Raw genomic sequence first — 22,108 nt, 5'->3', positions numbered from 1 at the left:
CAGTTTTAGTTTACAAAACTCTCATGGTCCCGGATGCGTTGACTTGGACTTTATGTTTTAATATTACCATTATATTCCAATAACTTGACTCCCTCAACCCGGCCCACTGACTGTGGTCTAGCCTGTGTGTATAAAAACAATTACAAGAACAGAAGAATGAGGCCGATTGAGAGTTTCTCTTTAAGCAACGTTCATTTCAAAGTCAATTTAAGGCAAGGATGGTGAAATAATTCAATAACTACTTGCCTGAGAAGGTACTTTTCACTTTGGTTTCTGAAATAAATTCTTCATAGAGTTAGTTGCAAAAGGAGGCAAGGAAATAGTCACTGTCAATATTTTACAATCCCAGTTATGCTGTAATTATATACTGTGACTTAGAGATAGAAAAAACTGACATAAATTGAGATTTCACAAAATGTGTAGACTTTAAAAACCATATAAATTATAGATAATTATAGTTACATGCAATTTTTAGAAATAGAGCCAAGTGAGAAATATAAACCAGAAGAGCATTGGATGCAGTGATGTTTCGGAACTGGATCTTGTTTTACACTGTTTTCTTACATTCTTCCTGGCAATCTCATTGCCAAGGTTTTGTCTGAGAACAAGCATAAAATAGTTATAAACTCTACCCACAGATTGGATGGATATCAAATGTCAATATTCATTTGATCAGTTTTTTCAGAAATGTTTCCTATTCTCTTCTGCGTGCTATGGTGACAAGTCGCAAAGCAAAAAGAGATTCTCTTGACCCAGGAACATTGTTCATCAATGGCTAGAAGAGAAAAGCTGACTCCTGTCAGAGAATCAGAGGCTAATGCTATTTCACCACTATAATTTGCTCTGGGTTGTGCTGAGCTTACACATTTGGATGCTTCCTAGTAGATCATTCATTCAACCAGACAATATTTATTAAATAACCTGTTGTGAACAATATCAAATGGCATCATAAAAGTGTAACACCAACCATATACATAAGAATACATGTTAATCATGAGAATAAATTTTTCACAGATAAAATAATAATAATAATAATAATAATAATAATAATAATAATGTATTTGTCCAAGGGTCAGATTGGAGTAAGTCCTATTGCAGGTAAGTGTGGGTGAAAGCCTTTGACTATACTCTGACCATGACTTTTTCAGAGCAGGCTAATTGATCTCTAATGGGCATAATAAGAAATAAAGGAAATTTGAAACCAACACTGGAGGATCAGTTTTATCCTGTAGACAAGGGGAGACAAGAAGAGTAATGAGATAGCAAAAGTGATACATTAATTAGATGTATTGATTGGAATTAAAACACATATTTTGAAGAATAAGGCAGCAAAGATATTTTTAAAATGTTATGATAATGCAAATATGAGGATACAGAGTCTAAGTTATGCTGGAGGCAGCGAGTGAAAAGGAAGGATAGAGACAAAAGACATTTTGAAAGGGAAAGGATAAGATTTTGGTGTCTGGTTATTGGAGAAAAGGGAAAAAAACAAGGAGCAACATCCTGTTCTTGGGGGGAGACGGTTCAGGAAGAAAATGAATTCAACTCCAAATGTAGACAAATAATGGCCATGAAGTGTGTTCATGGTTCACACTGAGTGTCATTGCCCAAAAGAAAATAATTTCAGCTGTGAAAGTACATGAACTTTATGACACAATAAAGAGAAGAGCCAACTAAAAAGAGAGTAAAGAGAAAAGGGCTAAGACCTGATTCTTAGTGGTTTTCTAGGATTATGCGCTGAAAAGAGAGTCAGTGAGAAAATGTAAGGAAACCGAGACATGGGAGAAGAGTCATCAGAATGCCAGAAACCCAGGCATAATGAGTTGTGAGTTTGAAGAAAAAAATTTTGTAGAGAGGTGACAAGAAGAATGCTAAGGAAGAATGTGAGATCTGGCAAATTTTGGTCTAGACACTCAGGCCTCAGATTATTTTAAGCATTAGACATGTTCATTCATTTTGTTTGGGACTTTAACATTGAACTGTTTTCCTTTCTGGCTTATTTTAAGTTTATTTATTCTTGACCTTCCCCTACAGTGTAGTAGCTACAGTAATTCAGTAATTCTCACTGTCCTGTTAATCTTAACATACTTCTATTTTAATAGTAGGTTATTATGAAATTTTAATTGACAGTGACTGGAGTATAGAAATCCTAAACAAAAATTACTAATGACTTTTCAAACCTTACAGCAACGATTTTTTTTGTTACATATTATGTGAAATCTTTATGGCAAATATGACTCCCCCACTCCCCCACAGTGATTACTCTGGAATACTCTGGTCAGTATCCTGATGTATAAAGTTAGATGTTTGAGAACCATGGTTTTATGAAGAACTTTTGAGTCTTAACTCAGAGGTTACTGCAATTATTGTGCTTATTAGGTTCAATATGCACCATAAACTTAGAACTTCAAAGGTGGAAAAGAAATACTGGATTTTCTCCATTCCTCCCAAAGGTTACTGCAATTTTCTGCTTCCTTTCTCCTTGTCTACCCAAGAATGACAGTGAAGGCCTTTTTTGAGTTGTCCCATTTTTTTCTTTGCTTAAATGATGTCTTCATTTTTTTCTGGAAGGAACGACCTTAATACTCAGCCAACTTGTTTGAAAGCAGGATAGATGGCCTCTAGCACTCCTCTCTTGATAATATTTGGGTGTCTTTTGTACTTCTCCATGAAAAGAAAATTTACTGAGTGGAAAATCAGGCCAAAACAATTTTTTAGCAACTTAATTTAGAAGTGAATTATTCTCCTGAATAGACTCATTCTTTGTTTGAATACAAGGCGACCTTTTCATGTGTTTCCCAAGTAAGCACTCTACTCACATCTACCTCAGTTTCCACTAGTGTCATTTAATGAAACAAAATGTACTTTTTCCAAATAGAGGTTTCAAACCCTCCAAAGGGCCACATCCCTGCTACAGTTTATGCTCTGAGTTCCTTTTATCTAAGTAATAAATCTACAGTTTGTGTAACTTGTTCCCAAACTTTAAAGAGAGCTCTCTGTTCTCTTTGGCAATAGAATTTAGGTTTTATTTGCCCCCAAATAAGTTTTTCCAGTAGAGAATCTTGGGACTAAGAATATTTATTATATTATAAATGAAGTAAAAACAGAAATTCCTGGCTAGACGTTAGAATATGTCATTATAAATCTATCGTTTTTTTCATCGGTTGTTTTTGTGACATTGAGGAAAACAGTAGAACCTTTAAATTACATGAAGAAAATATTTTATTTCTTCCTCACGGTGATCATAATTTACTTGCAGAAATATTTTTGTATTAATGGATGGAATATTATGGGTGGAATCTCTGTAATGACAATACAAAACTCTGAAAGAAGTTAATGCCAAGATCAGAGACAAAGGATTGGGTCAGTTTATAATTGGTTTTCAAGTTGACATTTTTTAAAGGCAATGCAAACATACTTTTTTTAAAGGCGTGGATAACTGTCCTTTATGTTAAGTACAAAGGAAATGATATATTTCAGAGGTAACAGCATAATTTTTTTCAATAAGAAAGACAAATGAAAAAAATTTTAATCCATCCACTTCCTTTTGTTGATAAGACTCACGAAATTTTTTTGAACCACTTGTGCTCTGTGATACAGGTCTTAGAATTGCAACAGAAAAGTCATATGTTTGTGGATTCTCAAAGAAATCAAAGAGAAGCTATAATATGAAATTTGTTATTGATAAGATCAAAGTATTAGCTGTTCAGAGAAGCCCATTAATCCTAGGCATAGCATGTTGAGCAGTCAAGTGGCTGCTGATTATAAACCTTCTGATAATGTGTATTATGGATCCCACAATTCCCAGCCTTTTTCATGTTTCCATATCTAAAAGCAACAACCAGAAATCTGAAGGCTCTGTGAAATTATGTTTCTGTACTCTGAGTAAAGTGTTTTCAGTTCCACACTCTTTGAACATTATCAAAAGGTTTTCGTAGACACAGAAGCCATGTTAGTACTGAGTGTTGTTTTCATAAAGCACACTTTGAAAGAGACATGCAAGATTTCAATCAAATTGTCACATGAGTGCAGCAACACTAACTAGAAGTCCAAGAAGAATATTTCATCTATGATCATATAATTATACAAATAGAGTCAGTGGTTATCATTAGCCACATAGATCTGAAAGCAGGGCACATGATTAATGTTTGTTTTTAAAAAATTTATTTCATTGGAAAGGCATGTAGAAAATTTGGAAAATAGAAAAAGAACTGTTGTCATCAATCCTATACAATCATTATTTTAGTCTTTTGTTCTTTAACTCAATGCAAAAAAATTGTAATAATTATTTTGGGGTGGACACACCCAGTAGTACTCAGAGCCTTATTCCTGGCTCTGCATTCAGAGATCACTCCTGGCATACTTGGGGTCACATAGGATGCCGGGGATTGAACCCTGGCCGGCTGAGGACAAGGCAATTGTTTTACCCACTGTACTATTGCACAGACCCAGTACAAAAATAATTTTTAAAACTTTCTGAAATTATTAGTTTGTATAAATGTGATATTTATATATTATTCATATAAATGTAGGCCTCATTTATAACATGGTAAAGTTCAAAGAGGTAATGGGGCATTACATGATAACATGTGTTTTAGATAATATAGGATAATAAAGTATTTTACTTTATCAATTTTTTGTTTTAAAATACCTGTGAAACTGATGCCCAGTTCCTTCCTTAAAAAAATACTAAGTTGCCTAATTAAAAAAAATTTGATTATAATACGTGATTTACCAAGTTGTTCATAATACAGTTGTTTCAGGTATTAAATGTTCCAACACCACCATTGGTGTAAACTTCCAGCCACCAATGTCTCCAGTTTCTCACCCACCACCCCAATCTGCCCCCTTATAGACACAAACAAATTTACTTCATATTGTTTGTTACAACACAAAGGCAAATGGTGTTATTAAAACAGATCTATAAAAGTCAATTTGTGATAATTGTTACATATCATGCTGGTGTTACTGAAACCATTTTCTGAGGATCCGCTAGGCTAGTTAGTGCTCGTTAAGTTTTCTGAATCTTTTTTTTTTTTTCAAATCTACAGTACCTATGTCACAATTGGAGCCCGGGTCTTCAGTATGGAGACTCTAGCTTGGTTTTCACAAGATGGGCAGTGAATTCTTGATAGGGAGACTCTTTATAGAGTTCCGGAGTAAGATTGTAAATTGTAATTGAGATTGCAATTGTGAGATTAAAGCTTCAAATTGTAAATTGCAAATTGCATTCAAGGTGGTCTTGAAGTTGCTCAGAGTGATTAGGCAGTGCCTGACCAACATGTGTCAGCCAATATAATACTTTTTCCAGTGTTTTCTATGTATTGTAAATTCAAATATTTAGATTAAGTTTGGCACATGGTACACATCACACAGGTGTTTGTTGTGTTATCATTGCTAGATGCTATTGTAGTATTTGTCGATATAATTAACTCCAATCTTATTTACTATAGGGGCATCCAAGAATAAATATTTTCTGATGCCAACTGAAGTATGTTTTGGAATAAAATTTTCAGTGGTAAATATTAGTTGTTAATATCTAGTGGGAAATGCATCTGATAGAAGTCAGTGAAAACACTAGAGTTTAGGAAAGTCAGCAGTAGAGAGAATGCATTATATTTATGAGTCTCTGGATCTGATCCCTGATGCCACAAACAAGTAAACAAATAGAAATATGATTACTCAGTGTACTTAAAAATAAATAAATGAAATACCCGGGCCTATCAAATGATATCTAAGTAGTCCACTTTTAATAGTCATTGGGTTTTATATTCTCTTGAATTTGTTCTAAATTGAATGATGTCTCCTGAGGACTCTGCCTTTATCAGACTTCTTGCAAACCACTGTCTACTCTTAGAAATGGTAGGAATTGTCTGAGAACCCTTATTCTTAGTGTACTTCAAGTGAGTGAATTTAGTAAAATTAATTCATGAAACTCTGTTACCTAGAGTATGCACTGTGGCCTTCTACAATTACTGCCACAGCTCAGAGAAGGGGCTGTAGTGAACATTTAGTCAAAGAAAGTTTGTACCTTTCAATCTAATGAAACCAGAAAGTGTTTTCTGACTCATCCAGGTGTTAACAGGATCCTGATAGAAGGTGAGATGATCTTTTCTACATGATTAGTCTCATAGGAAGTTCTCAATGCTAAGTACATTTGACATTGCAATTTAGTTGTGCAATCATGTACTAATGTATGTCTTAATATCTTCCATGTTGAAAAATCAATTTGATACTGCATATAAAAAGAGACTATCATTTCTTTTAAGCCTCTTATAGGCTCATATTTCTGTAATACATTTTATTAATCAACTCATTCAAATTTTGCATATCTCTACAGATAATTGCAGCATCACTCAATTTGTCTCTCATTTTAGCATCTGTACTATTTATTGATTGTTTTTTTAATTCCTAAGCAAGAACATATTGTTTTCATTAGAAATCCATTTTAGTAACCTGGTTCAGAAGCAGTTAAGCAGCAAAACTTCATGGGGAAATTTTATACCTCACTACTTTCAATATTTCTTGACTGTTTAGGTAACAGTAATCATTTTCTCAACCAAACAGTGGAGGAAGTGAAAAAAGCTTACAATGTGGAGTTTTATGACTTGTCATACTTTGGTAGTCAATTTTGTATTAGAATTTTCTCTCCAGTTTGTTTAAATTGGCCTGACATATAAATCTTTAAAAGGAAATAAATGTTACAGCCACAATTAGTAGATTTTAGGCTTTCATATCTTTATTTGATGATTGGTTATTATTTTCAATACCCTTTATTTATTTCAACTTTCTAAATTCTGGTCAAAATACTCATTTCAACCTTAAAAAAAAATTAAAGCATTATTGACAAAGCTAAGATGAATTTTCTAAGTGTCACTTCTCTCCAAACAATTTAACTCTAGAGTTCTAAAAAACCAAAAGAGTTGTGCTTATGCCATATTTCAGACGTGTGCTGCAGAGTTCCTGTAGTAAAACATGTCCCTCTCCCTGCAGAGAAGCGATGAGTTGGAAAATGCCTTCTCACCCTCTGTGGTTTCCATGGCACTTCATGTCAATGCCTTTTGTTATAGGCAGAATACTTCTATGAATTCCTGTCCTTGCGCTCTTTGGATAAAGGCATCATGGCAGATCCAACCATTAATGTCCCTCTGTTGGGAACAGTGCCTCATGAAGCATCAGGTGAGTGGTCTTCATTGCAGAGAGAGATTCACAGTTAAAATGTAATGGTAATGAGAATATTTAAGACCCAGATATCATCCAGAAAAAGGATTGTGGGGTGATTTTTTAAGCTCTGTTGATGTTTGTATGGTTTATTTGTTATGTCCCTACATCCTTTTATCTTTTTAATTGAATCACTATGAGATACACAGTTACAAAGTTTTTCATAATCAGGTTCCAATCATGCAAAGTTTCAATATCCATCCCTTCACCAGTGCACATTTCCCACCACCAGTGTCCTCAGTTTCCCTGCTGCCACCCCCATCATTACGTTCTTTAAACAAAAGACTGAGATGGGAATGAAGAAATGGCAGTTTCATAATTTTCTAAAAACTTACACTGTTGGAACTCACAAGTGATTTTGGATTAAAACAAGAAAGAAGTTTACAGGTGAGACATATCTGATCAGTAATTTTGCATTCATGTAGTTTCTATAATAAATGTGAGAGGCGAGATGAGTCATGGAGGCAAGTTGAATCAGTTGTGAAAACAAGCAGTGTGTGCAATAGGAATTTGAGAGAAAGAAGAGATACAGAAGAATGGAAGAAGGGAATCTGGCTTTCAGAACTATTATCTTTCCTTGCTAAGAATGTAATCGTATGTGATAGTTGATAAGAGTTTTTCAACTTATGAAGTACCCATTATGCATTATTTTAAATTCAAATTCTGGTATGAAGTCAAGACCAGAATCATAGCTCCATTTAAAAAATTAGAAAATTAAAGTGCATAAAATTTAACTGACTTTCCCTGGATCAGGTACTAGTAGTAAGTGATGAAAACTTAGAATAGAACCAGGATTACAGACTTTTAGAAAAATATGGAGATAGCTTATGTGAACATGTTAAAATATTTCCTTCTATTTGATGAATATATAGTGCACATAATTGTGGAAATACTATACATTTGTTTTTTCTTTGTGGTATTTTATATTTAATGTTTTTATATAATCATTTTCCTGTGTCACTAATAGATTTTTCTAAAAGTTGTCTTAATGCCCTTCCAGTATATTCCACTGTGTGAACTTACAATGTATTTACTCATTCACCTTTGATTGTTTTCAAGATTTGCAAACTTGAAATATCACTGGCATCCTTTTTTAAAGCGATGATGGTCACTGGCCCAGAGCCTAGAGTTTTATTCACCATGACTGCCAACACAAGGGCCCAGCACAGATCTGGTATTCAGAAAATACTTGCAGGATTGATATGTGCACCCAAATAATGGAACTGGTTTCATTGTTTTGCTTAGATAAATTTTTAGAAATAGAATATCAAAAGTTGTGAACTATGAACTTGTGAAAAGGTTCTTAGAACAAATTTCCAAAATACACAGTTCTACACTTCCATTAAGGTTGTACATCCTGGCCAGAAATACGGGAGATAATTTTGCTAACTGTAATATTATCAACAGAAGTTATTAATCATGGTAAGCATTTTGCTAACTTAAATTAGTGAAAAGCATTTTCTCAGTGTTTTTTTTAAAGTATAATTTCTTAGTTCCTATTGGGGTAGAATATATCTTTATGTATCTCTTAGACATGTAAAATATTTATGTACATGCTTAGTTTTTTTTAACCGAATCACCATGAGATATAGTTATAAAGCTTTCATGATTGAGCTTCAGTCATACAAAAATTGAACACCCATCCCTCCATCAGTGTGTATTTTCTACCATCAATGTCCCCATATCCCTCCTACCACCCCCACCCCACCTCCTGCCTCTGTGGCAGGCACCTTCCTTCTTACTCTCTCTCTCTCTCTCTCTCTCTCTCTCGGTATCATGGTTTGCAATAAAGATACAGAGAGGCCATCATGTTTGGTCCTTAGTCTACTTTCAGCACACATCTCCCATCCCAAGCGATCCCTCCAAGCATCATTGACTTAGTTTCTTCTCTATTCCAACTGCCTTCTCCCCCAGCTTATAAGGCAGGCTTCCAAACGGTGGAACGATCCTCATGGCCCTTTTCTCTACAGTCCCTGAGTGTTAGTCTCATATTATGTTACTTTATATTCCACAAATGAATGAAGTCATTCTATGTCTGTTCCTCTCTTTCTGACTCATTTCATTTAGCATGATTCTGTCTCTATCCATCCACTTATAAGCAAATTTCATGACTTCATCATTCCTAATATTACATGCTTACTTTTATATTGAAATAATAGTGTTTCATTGATTTTAAGAGCCCACGATTTATTATTTACCTTCTCTTGCATTTTCAAATTTCTTATTTATATTTAATTTTTATTTTTGAAAGGGGAGATCCATAGAGGCTTTAACATCCCTTATTACCAAAACTCTTTTCCTTTGTAAAATTTTCCTTGTGATATTTATGCTTGGCAATTATTTTTATTTTAAGAAACAATTTAGTAACAATTTGCACAAGCTTCTAGTACTTTTTAAATGTATATTTCAGCAATATTATGAAATAGTTCTGCAACTGAATGATTTTTCTGTATCATTAGTATTTGCAATGTGTTTACAGTGTTGAACTGATTTAAAATTTGCTTCTAAATTTTACGTTAAGTTCTTCCTATAGTTTATTTTAGAGTTTATTTGTCCTAATAAAGTAATATTTATAGTTTATATTTCTAAAACATTGTTATTTTAAGTCTATTTTGTTTAAAAATTAGTCATATTGAGAAACAGAATGTTCTTATCAACTGCAAATATCATTAAGAGATTATTTAAATCTAGGAAATATTTAGCAATTTTAGCACTCTTCTAATGTTCATTTTTAGGTGATTTTTTCTTTTTTTAGTATGCTTTTTTGTATTATTAAGGCATAATGCTTTATATGACTCACAGTAGAATTTCAGGCATAAAATATTCCCAAAACCAGTGAGTGTCAGCTTTTTCCCAGACAGTAATCTTCTACTACTTCCTGAAATCCCAGCAATATAAGATCTGGTGTCATTAAGTGCAGTTTTTCTAATTTCTTGGCATAAATGCCAATGTAGACAGAAGGTGGAGTCAGGAGAAGTATCAATTTGATCAAGTTTCGCTTGCATCATCCCAGTGCTGCATCATGGGGATCAGCACTGCTGGAAGATTTGCTTCTGATCGAGATGCATTTGAAGAAAGAGAGCTTGTGTGAAAGAACGAGGAAGCCATAGGTTTTGCTTTACCTGAGATGTGTAGCTCATGGATATGGATATATTATTCCAGAGAGCTCAGTATTCCACATCCTCTCAGATGTTGTTGCTGGGGCTTACTACAGCATGAAACAGATGTTCTGGACCCATGTTTTACAGCATGGCCGGCTCTCAGTCTCATGCTCTACCACATATTTCTTTCCAGTTGATAATTTTACATAAAAAATGTTTTGGATCATATGCATTGCTGTTTTTGTAGAAGCAGTCACAAATAAATCCATAGCATCTCTCGGTATATATATTTTTTCCTCTGTTTTTCTCTGTTAAAGTAATATAAGCTTATCAAACTTTGTCCCTTAAGTTAAACAATTACACCTGCTCAACTTCCAATCTTATACCTGTGCATTTTTAATTTAATGTTTGTATCCTAAATCTTTTCAACTTAATCATTTTTTTGTATCCAGTTTAAAAAAAACATAGTAAGTCCTATCAGGATATGGAAACACGTGTGAATATGTGATGTGACACTATTTCAGTTAATTATGTTTAGAAAAACATTATCTTAAATATTATCATATTCTTGTGAAACAACATGATCTGTGCACATATGCACATTTTGCATGTACAACCCTTCCCCCTAACCCATACCACCTCCCTCTCAGAAGTTTTTGGAGGCAGATGTAGGATTTGTTTGCAGAGATGCAGGTGCAAGAAGTTTATGGGAGTTTTAGTCATTGCCAGGCAGTTATTCATTAGCCTCATTAGCTCAGTCGCCACACTAAGAACAGTGAAGTTACCTTGAATTATTAAAAAGTAACCAAATCAGTGTGTCCTTGCTCCTAAGCATCCAGGTAATGTTCATTACTCTACAGGGCGATTTTATACCCTCAAGCCGCTAAGCCATTCTTTTATTCCAGACTCCTATATGCTTAAACATTGCATGAAGAAAAAAAGAAAAGAAAAAAAAGAGAAAAAAAGAAAGGAAACGAAAAGAGAAGAAAATGCTTGATCTTTAACAGCTATGAAGTGCTTGCCTTCTGGCATTTGAAGAGAACAAAAACAGGAAATATAACTGCAGGGTGGTTCAGTAAAATTACTGAGTTGTATAACAAAAAACAGTTTCCATAAAGCCAAGACTTTGCCTCTTTGAACATGGGCTCAGTCATACCATGAAAGTGACAGAGCTGTGGTATTTTTCAGCCAAGACAGGCAGGAGCCCAACTGTCTAGGAAATTTAAAATAGGTCATAAATTTGAAATAGCTAAGGCTGGAAGAGTCATCATCTTCTGGTGATTCCCGTCCTCTGCAAAGGGGAAACCCAAAATAGATCCTCAGGTTAGACTTGCTGAGAATATCACTTGCTGCCAGCACAGTTGGGAGCACTGATGACTGACTCCATTGGGCAACTTCTAGTCATGGAGCCGTTTATCCTGCGGTGCTAAGGATGAGGTCTGGTCTGCCATTCAAATGTCATGCACTGGAGGACGGACCCCAAGATCAGAGGCTAAAGCTTTACAAGCTCTTTCTCTGCCTGACAGTGGAAGAGGTTTTCAGGCAGAATAAGTCACCATTACTTTCATATTTTAGTTGTTTATGTGTAATCAATTGCACAGCAATAGGTGTTTGAATGTCCTAAGAATAGTTGCATTCAATATGTTGTTTTTTCTTCTGAGCGGTTTCAGTTAGTCTCCATTTAGATTATACAAGCTAGACTCCACTGGATTTAACATCTGGCCTAATTTGGCTTTTGGTAAAAGTGGCTTTTAACTCATATGCTGAATATTGCAAAAGCAATATCCTGCACTTTTGACAGCACTTTTACTTTATGCATAGGTTTTTTTTTGAGTCACTGTCACTGTTATCCTGTTGCTCATCGATTTGTTCAAGCGGGCACCAGTAATGTCTCTCATTGGAGTACCCATTATTAATACTTTTTATCTTTACCCCTCATGGCCTATGGTAAATTTGTTGTCTCTGGCTGTATATGAGTGTGGGTGTGCATTTGTGCAAGCATGTGGATGTATGTGTAAGTATAAGTTTCCAAAAGAAAGAGTGTGGGCGCACAGGGAACTCAGCATTAGGTGGCTGAGAACCACTCCCCTGGCTGGCCCATGGTGACAGGTAGATGAAGGACTGGGGTAATGGAGAAACATAGCCCCAGGCTGGCCAATAGTGATAGTCAGTTTATTTCTCTCCCTTCCCCAGTGTAGTCTGATCTCTCCCCTTACAGCACAATCAGTTGTAGTTTTAGTCCCAGTCCCAGTCATCAGAGTTCCATCATCACAGTCTCCTAGTAGATCTCGAAGTCTTCTCCCCTCCTACCCCTTACAGCATAGTTATATAGCAATCATGAAGGGTGGCATACACATAGGTGGGGTTGAACATTGTCGTAATGACAGAGGTAAAGTCACTCCTTCAGGGGAAGTTCTAGGGGATTAACAAAATCAGAGGACAAAATCTCATCTGAGGGTTCAGCACTCCAGATTAGCAGGAGATCCGCCCAAGGGCGGGATTCCATCCAGAGTGTTTTGCTTTATCCTTTTCTCAGCTAGTAATCCACTTAAACAATCATAGTAAATGTTACTTCTTATAATATTTCTAGTCATTTTCTATGAGCGCAGTTAGAGATATATTAAGCTTAAAGATGGCTTTTCCTGGGGACATCCCAACTTTAGTCCTCAGGCCAGGTTAATTTTCACTAATCCCAGTAGGGTCCTTATTCAGTTACTTTTTTGGGGGTCATGACAGAGTTTGTCCTATGACCATGCTCTTAATTTATTATACTTCTTATGGCACTTAGCTTGTCCCTTTCCAATGCCAGAGGAGCTTACCACCTGCCCTGGGTCTATCCAGTCCCTTCGTCGGGACCCTTCTCTTGGAGTCCTCGGAACTAAGGGCAACTGAGGCTTAAGTCAAGTAAATACGGATGAATGCCCAGGAATAAATATCATTCGGAGTAAACTAAATCCCATGTTACAAAAGCATAGCATGAACTGTCTTCATGTGTCTATACAAAAAGGACATTGCTAAACCATGCAAATGACATAAAGGAAAGAGAAAAGCAATGTAGGATTATTAATGCTTGATGGAATTGGGTGTGTCTCAGGGACACTGTTGTAAAACTAACTCAGTAAACCTTAAGCTCCCTTCGGGAGGAGCAAGGACAACCCAATGTTAACAGACGGGTGTGTCTTCTATAATTATATCTTAGTATGTATCAGTGTGTGACAGACCAAATGCTAGGGGCTGAGATTACAAAAACAAATAGGATACTGCTCTTGCCTTTGAAAATGCCTTTCTGAGCAAAGGATGCAAAATTCTAACAATCTGTATCATGCGATTACATATGGAAGTATCAGAAAGAGATGAAAGTAAAATGATTTACTTTCATTTTACTTACATATTTACAGCTTTCCCCAACACGCCTCTCTCCTTTTAGGCAGGAGAGAGGCGTGTTGGGGAAAGCTATAGAAAGCAAGTATTGTTTGCTTTTATCTCAAGTGGGTAGATAGTGGCCAGGAAAGAGAACACTGAAGCAGCAAGTTGGGTGTGGTGCTGGGGCTGCATTCTGCATGTTAGGGACTGAGAGAGATCTCATTGGGCACAAAGGGCTGTTTCTGAAGATGAGGTGAGGTCAAATCAGGTCATTGTATTTGTTTAGTTTTATTTCTATTGATTTTATTTGGAATGGTTTTATAATCACAGAAAAATTAAACAGAAGCTATAGAATTTTATCATAGAATTCCTGCCCTTCCATAAAAGCCCAACTATGTTGCACCTACCCCAAGAGTGATAACATTTTTACAATTGAATCTGTCTCAATCCATCATAATCACCCAACATTCCTAGTTTACATTGCACTTCATTCCTGGTGATGGACATTAGATGAGTTTGAGCAAATATCTAATCACATGTGCCCACCATGATAGTACCATGTGCAGAAGTTTTACTGTCCTAAAACTCCTGTGTTCTGTATTCATTCCTCCCTTATCCTTGTCAACAAGTCTTTTTTAATGTCTTGATACTTTTGACTTTCTTAGAGTGTCATTAAATTGAAACTGTGCAGCTACCTTTAAAATATGTAGCTTTTTCAAGTTGGCTTTTCTTAGTAATACATGTTTAAGTTTTTTCCCTGTCTTTTCATTATTTTTAGCCTATTTCTTTTTGAAGCTGAATGTCCATTGCCTGCATGTACCACTTTTTATTTATCCATTGACCAAGAATAAATAAAATTTATTTTGGTTTATTTCAAGGTTTATAAAGATACTATAAGTGTTTTTACACGTGCTTCTGTATGGACATAGGTTTTTAAATCTTTTTGGGTAAATAACCCAAAAAGTTTGTTTTGGAATTTGTGGTATGTTTAGAGGCCAAACTGTCTTTCAAAACTGGTATACAATTCTGAATTCCAACCAGCATTGAATAAATTCCTGTTGATTCACATCCTTGCCAGCAATTGGTGTTGACAGTACTTTTATTTTTTGTTCTTTTTCAAAGTTGTTTCATTATAATTCTTCTTAGTTTTACAGGTAAATTTATGAAAAAGAAAGAACGGAACTAAAGTGTGTAGAAAATGATTAAAGTCTTAAACTTGAAAAGTGGGCATATGTAACTGAATTTTCCATATATCTAAGTAAGACATTTTTATACTTAATTTTAAGATGTGTTTTAAAATTTCACAATATTGAAGAGCAGAAATGAAGAACAATTTACTTACAAATACTTTCTCTATTTACCAAGATGTTGGATGCTAAGATAAATATGCAGTGCCTTATAAAAGTGGCTGATAAGTGAAGGACTGAAAAAGGTCCAGGAAAAAAGACCTAGAAAAGAATGGTTAGAACAATGGTATGTGTGAGGGACTTCCTAATAGTTTTCTACTTATCCTTTCAGGTTTTTCTATCCATTTATATTTTTTTGAATTTTTAGCCTTCTTATCCATGTTAAAAAGTTATAGGAAAAATAAATAAAATTTTATAATTGGGCAAAGTATAATTACAATGGAAGAGTGAATAATTGAAAGAAATTGTCAGACCCTCCTACTTCTAAAATGGAAATTCTTATCAGTGGATTTTTTGTGTTATCTTTAAGAAAACTTGTTTTGTGCTAGAGCACACATGACAAATGTTACCATCTAAACGAATTCTCCCCCTACTTTTCCTTTTGCTGTTGTTGTCATAGTAACAATGTTCAGGGATTATACAGTTTGTTATGGTGTTCACAGTTGTAGTGGCCAGAAGTTCAGTGGCAGTGCTGGGAAGTCACACTCAGCAGATGTGTGTAGTGTTAGGGATCAAACAGTTTTACAACCACAAAGAAGGCATGCTATAAGGAGCCACATCCCGGAGCCCCAGGATTTTTGTTTTGTTAATTAGCATTTTTCACATGTAAGACTTCATTCAACCAAAGTTTTCATGGGGACAATTTTGTTTTAGAACTTCAGACACAATTCTGATTTTTATTCTTTTTATATTTTCATTAAAATACCTGGAGGAGGGGCACAGAGAAATAGTATAGCAGATAGGGTTCTTGCTTTGCATGCAGCCAACCAGGTTCAATCTCAGCCCTGCAGGGAGTGGGCCCTGAACACCAAACCAGGAGTAAGCCCTGAACACAGCCAACTGTGACCCAAATACCAAAAATAATGACAACACAAGAAAATAATAAAATATCTGTATTTTAGTTTTATCACTTAAATGATCATAATATTCAGATCTCAAAGAAGAGGGGAAATCCATATTATTTGGGGAATGGCACACTAGTGAACACTGACAATGCCAAAACTCTGAGAGTTGTTCTTGGTTGCCAAGCCAGTTAAAAAAAACTGTATAACCAGCCTGTGTGTAGTGTTTTATGGAAAAGACTAAACCAATTTCCAGGTTGTTTCTTCTTATAAACCTAGAGAAAATGTTTATGAAAACTCTAAAAGGAAAGATTGTTTTTGGCTTGGTATGATTTTTTCCCCAAGTTTGCAAGAACCATAGCCAGCCATGCTGAAAAAACATCAAGCAAAATTTCATGTGTCTAACTCCTAACAATATTTCTTATACTTTGAAAGGAAACACTGTCTAGTGGATTAATTTGACCAGTTTTACCCAGTGGATATTTTATCATAATCCAGTGAAATTTTAAAACTTTCATAATCAGTCTCTCTGTAAATGACATAAGCCAGTTTGCATTCAATGACGGGTGGGCATTCCCCAGCTGATTATCTATTCTCCCTCGGCACAGAAGCCGCATTGGTTCTTCCTGATAGTGAATCTATTGTCAACACCTACATTTGTCAAGGTACCGTTCTTAAGAACCCCTATCATTAAATATGAGTCTACAATGAGATTATTTTATAATGCTAAACCCTTCTAGATCTTCAAGATGTGAACAAGTTTTACAAATTTTTTAAAATAATTTTTATTTCATTAAAAAACCATGATTTACAAAGATGTTTATAGTTGAGCTTTAGGTATATAATATTTCAACACCAATCCCACCACCAGCGTCAACTTCCCTCCACTAGTGTTCCCATATTCCATCCCCACCCCTATCCCACCTGTCAGCTTGATAGGAACATTATAAAATTTGGTAGCTGCTGCTTGGATCTCATATTTTCAGTGTTGTTGAGTCTGTGTTTTTGATATGTGAATATAACTTCTCCCACATCACCAGTATAATTGATGCACTGATCTCTGTTTGCCCATTATTTCCTATTCTCTTCTTCTTCCTTACCCCCTTGATTTTTCTCCTCCTCTCTAAACTCTGGGGTCTATCTAGGCATTTCCCTTTACTACAATACATTTTCTTCATCCAGTTATTCTATATACCACAGATAAGTGAGAACATCCTGTGTTTGTCTTTCTTCTGGTTTCACTCAACACAGTATTTTCCAGTTCCAACCAGGTTACAGCAAATTGCATGATATCATCATTACATCTGCATAAGTACTCCATTGTATATATTTACCACATCTTCATAATCCCTTCATCTGTTGTTGGACACCTGGTTCCACATCTTCGCTATTGTACTATATGCAGCAATGAATATTGGTGTGCAAATGTCCTTTTTTGTCTGGTTGGTTTTTGGGTCACACCTGGTGATGCATAGGGGTTACTCTTGGCTCATGAACTCAGAAATTCTCCTGGCAGTGCTCAGGAGACTATATGGGATGCTGGGAATCAAACCCGGGTCAACTGTGTGCAAGGCAAAGGCCCTAATAGCTGTGTTATCACTCCAGACCCACATATGTCCTTTTGAATGAATGTTTTTTTTAAAGTCCTGGAGTTAGATGCCCAAAAGCAGAGTTGCAGTTTACTGCAGTTTAATTCTAAGTTTACTGAGGAGTCTCCATACTGTTTCCCATAGGGGTTAAACCAAACATTCACATCCAGCAGTGGATGAGATTTCTTTTTCATCATCCCCACCAACACAGATTGTTCCTACTATTTTTGATATGTACCATTTTCACTGGTATGAAATGATAACTCATTGTGTCGATTTGGACTTGTCGTTAGAGAATAAGTGATAGTAAGTGATGTTGCTTAATGAAGCCAGTGGGGGTGACTTAATATAAAGTGGGGAGGAGAGAGATGGCAGCCTTGAGAAGGGAGTCTGATGTTTTCTCTCTGTCTACCTTTGCCACCCTGGGAATAGCTGAGGAAATCTAGGGCTGATAAACTTTGCTGTGAGCCTTGCTCCTTATTGGAAAGGAAAGTCATCCCTAGACCTTGCCCAGGTCTTCTGGGTATGTCACCTTTGCCTCTCAGAAAAGAATTTCCACCAATGATCCCAGTATCCCTCTTACCACCCCCATTCCATCCCCCACCACCCCACCCTGCCTCTGAGGCAGGGCATTCCCCTTTGTTCTCTCTCCTATTGTGTGTTGTAGTTTGCAATAGAGGTATTGAGTGGCCTTCATGTTCGATCTATAGTCTACTTTCGGCATGCAGCTTTCAACCCGAGTGGGTCCTCCCAACATTCTCTACTAAGTGTTCCCTTCTCTATCTCAGCTGCCTTTTCCCCCAGTATATGAGGAACTTCCTTTTCCCCCAGCATGTGGGCACTGGTGGAGGGATGGGTAAACAATTACTGTATGAGTGAAATGCAAACACAAAAGTTAGTAAGTTTGTAACTGTACATCACAGTGATTCTCTAATAAAAAAAATTTTTTTTTTTTTTTTGCTTTTTGGGTCACACCCAGTGATGCTCAGGGGTTACTCCTGGCTTTGCACTCAGGAATTACTCCTGGCAGTGCTTGGGGGGACCATATGGGATGCCGGGGATCGAACCCGGATCGGCCGCGTGCAAGGCAAACGCCCTACCCGCTGTGCTATTGCTCCGGCCCCTCTAATAAAAAATTTTTTAAAAAAGAAAAGTTTGTAAATACTTTTCCATAAATAAAAATCATAATAAAATAATTTTTTATTTTATTTTATTTTTATTTTATTTATTTTATTATTTTTTTTTTTGCTTCTTGGGTCACACCCGGCGATGCACAGGGGTTACTCCTGGCTCTGCACTCAGGAATTACTCCTGGCGGTGCTCAGGGGACCATATGGGATGCTGGGATTCGAACCCGGGTCGACCGCGTGCAAGGCAAACACCCTACCCGCTGTGCTATCACTCCAGCCCCTAATTTTTTATTTTACATAAAAATAAAATTTTTAAATGTCATTCTAAGCAGGCAGTTGGTAAAATAATTTAAGGCAAAAATAGACTCAAATATGGCCGTGTTTAAAAAAAAAAGAAAAGAATTTCAAAAGAGACAAGCAGTGAAGTAAAAGACAGATTTTATTCGGAAGTTCTAAATTTTTGTGCCTGTGTACGCGCGTACATGCGTGTGTGTGTGTGTGTGTGCGTGCACGCACATGTAGGAGCAAGGGAGAAAAAGAAATTGAGATTGAGAGAGAGAGAGACTCACCGAAGGGAGAATGCAGGTTTCTCGAGAGTGGAGAGAGCCCAGTGGTACACATCCCAGTCTTCAAGTGTGAAGGTATGAAAGTATGTATCTCAAGAGGCGAGATGCAGGTGACAATGAAGGGGCATCACATGCATGCAGCAGCAACATATGTGCTCGGGAACCATATGAATCCCAAAATGTGAATAAGTGTTAATAACAAAGAGCCCAAGAAAATATTAACTAATTAATTCTGTGCAAATGTGTAGATGAACAAAATAGAATTGTATGTCCAGTGGATTTTCAGAAATATCAATGAAATGTGAACAGTTTACTTTGTTTCTCTTACAAGATTTCTTTAAAACAAGACCCAATGAGATAAAATATTTCCAACCTTTCTTTTTCTGTTAGTTGTTCAAGTTGGCTTTCCTTGTCTTGGAAAACAAGATGGAGTGGCAGCCTTTGAAGTGAATGTGATTGTAATGAATGCTGAAGGGAACACCATCCTGCAGACACCTCAAAATGCCATCTTCTTTAAAACATGTCAACAAGGTAATTGGTGATGGAGACTCAAGAAAGAACTCCTGAGATTTCCAGGTGTGGTCTACACCTAGTATGATCTGAATCTCACAAAAATGATTGACAGAGCAGATAATTTCATGATTATAACCACTCTGGCCATACCAGTAGGGTGAGAGATGTTAAACATAGGCTCTAAAAATAGTACTAAGACAAACTTTCTCTGCTTTGACCTCACTCATGAGGTCAGGCACCCTAATACTCCTCACAATGCCTCTTTTCCTGATTCTTACCTTCTCTTCCTTCTGTACAATTTTTGGAAATTTCCAGAGCTCTCACAAACTGTGGTCATGAATTTCACCTTTTCTTGCTCTGGTTCCTTATTACCAGCAGTTGCCATATATCAGGGTAAGACTACTACCCATGACCCTGGTTTAAAGTTTCATTTTAGTGGTTTCCATGCAGGACCAGATGCCACCAATCCCTATCAGGCGAAATCACCCCATCATTGTGCTCTGCATGCTCACTCATGCCCGAAGGCCTGCTTCCTTCCCTATTCCCATACAGCTTTACAGCACAGCATTTCAACTCAAGTGTATTCTGTGCTCTCAACAATAGTCACATCCCACCATCCGAAAGTAAACACGGAGGAAAATATGCATTTTAGTCTAGTGTGAATTTAAGGAGATTAGAAAGGGAGGGAGGAAGATTGGTTTATAGGGAAGAAGGAAGTTCTAATAAAGCTTGCTTTGTCTTTTTCACTGAGTCTCTGCTTTTGGAAATAGGATTGAAAAAGGCAAAATCTTGCTTTGAAGAAAACAGTGTAATAGTAGTATAAATGGTGTAAGAGGGAATTGGAGTAGGAATATTGGTGTTCAGTGAATGGTGATAGTCTACTGGGACTAGGGGAAACGACTGAGAACACTTTCCTCTTCCATTTCATTTAAACCTTGTTTCTCTTTGGTGAAGCGGAATGTCCAGGCGGGTGCCGAAATGGAGGCTTTTGTAACGAGAGACGTGTCTGTGAATGTCCTGATGGGTTCTATGGACCTCACTGTGAGAAAGGTAAGTCCAGTCTCTCTCCATTGCATCCTATTCAACATGGGTCTCACAGAAGTTCCACCAGTGTTTTCAAGGACTCCCCTTAAGTGATTTTTTCTGGTCACATTACGAAGAATGGTGAAATCTTTAAAAGCCACAGAAGAGAAACTAGAAAGCAGTTCTTCTAATTGTGAGATCTAATATGTAGTGATGGGAATGGAGAACTTTGACACAAATGCTATACTCTGTGAAGCTGCTCCCCAGCAAATTTACAATTAGATACACTGTTCTTTGGCACAAGTTTATTAAAATTTTAGAGTTTCTTTCTTCCACTAAAATTGGATTTTAAAAGTTAGCATTCTGATTCATTTGAAACTATTCATTCCAATGAAATGTACCTTAATTTATAATTATGTCTACATTTGTGTTAAGCACTTGTTATTAGCTCTCTCCTTCAAAAAGATGAAAGTCGCTTGTGTACAATCCTCTCATTTCTCTAAAATTATTTTAAAGAAATTTGGGCTGGATAGTTCAGTGGATAGGATACATGCCTTGTACCTGGTCAACCTGGATTCTATCCCATGGGTTTGACCCCCTCTATAGTCTCCTGAGCCCTGAGCATTGCTAAGTGTGGCCCCCAAACCAAAAAAAAGTATATGAAAAGAAGGTAAACAATAAAATGTATATTAATTACAAGATGCTTAAGTGTCAATACCTTATTTGGCCAAAATAGTAAAATAACCTTTTCATATTCAAGAAGAATATTTACTTGTTTGGAATTAGGATATCAAGAAAAAAGGGGTGGGAAAAAATGTTAGTCCTGGGGAAAAAATCTTAGTTCAAATAATGATTCTGAGAAACAGAAAATAAGTCATTCAAATATAACAGGCCCAAAACTCTCTTTTTGAAAATTATCCAAAAAAATAGCCTGATTGTTACCACACACACACAAGCACACACACACACACACACAGAGACACACACACATTAATCAAGATTACTAAAACCCTTAAGAGTAACCCATTTAGAGTCAACTACAGAACTTAAAAATGCTGTCCCATTAAACTGAAACAATTTTAGAATGGTCCTGCCTCTGAAAGCCTGTTTGGACTTAACAAATTGTCTCTCCCTCCTAGCCCTTTGCACACCACGCTGTATGAACGGCGGTCTCTGCGTTACTCCTGGTTTCTGCATCTGCCCGCCTGGATTCTATGGCATCAATTGTGATAAAGGTACCAATTTCTTTTCAAGAACAAGGATCTTTTCTAGATGAAAAGAAATCTATTTAACATATCATTACTCTTTGTATGTTAACAAACTCCCAGAGGGCTGGAGTGATAGCACAGCACAG

At 36.3% G+C, this 22,108-nt stretch overlaps 1 protein-coding gene across 1 annotated transcript in view; it reads left to right on the top strand.

The window, feature by feature from the left end:
* The window catches only part of WIF1 (WNT inhibitory factor 1), a 76,369-nt gene that overhangs the window by 35,279 nt on the left and 18,982 nt on the right, over positions 1-22,108 (top strand). The window contains exons 3-6 of the mRNA XM_004602641.3: positions 7,071-7,179; positions 19,609-19,749; positions 20,686-20,781; positions 21,894-21,989. Of these exons, the coding sequence (XP_004602698.2) occupies positions 7,071-7,179; positions 19,609-19,749; positions 20,686-20,781; positions 21,894-21,989 (442 nt within the window). The remainder of the gene's footprint in view (positions 1-7,070; positions 7,180-19,608; positions 19,750-20,685; positions 20,782-21,893; positions 21,990-22,108) is intronic.

Source organism: Sorex araneus, chromosome 10, assembly GCF_027595985.1.
Source record: "Sorex araneus isolate mSorAra2 chromosome 10, mSorAra2.pri, whole genome shotgun sequence".
NCBI lineage: Eukaryota > Metazoa > Chordata > Mammalia > Eulipotyphla > Soricidae > Sorex > Sorex araneus.
The sequence above is the reverse complement of the archived record's forward strand: the minus strand, read 5'-3'. Positions and strand labels throughout refer to the sequence as shown.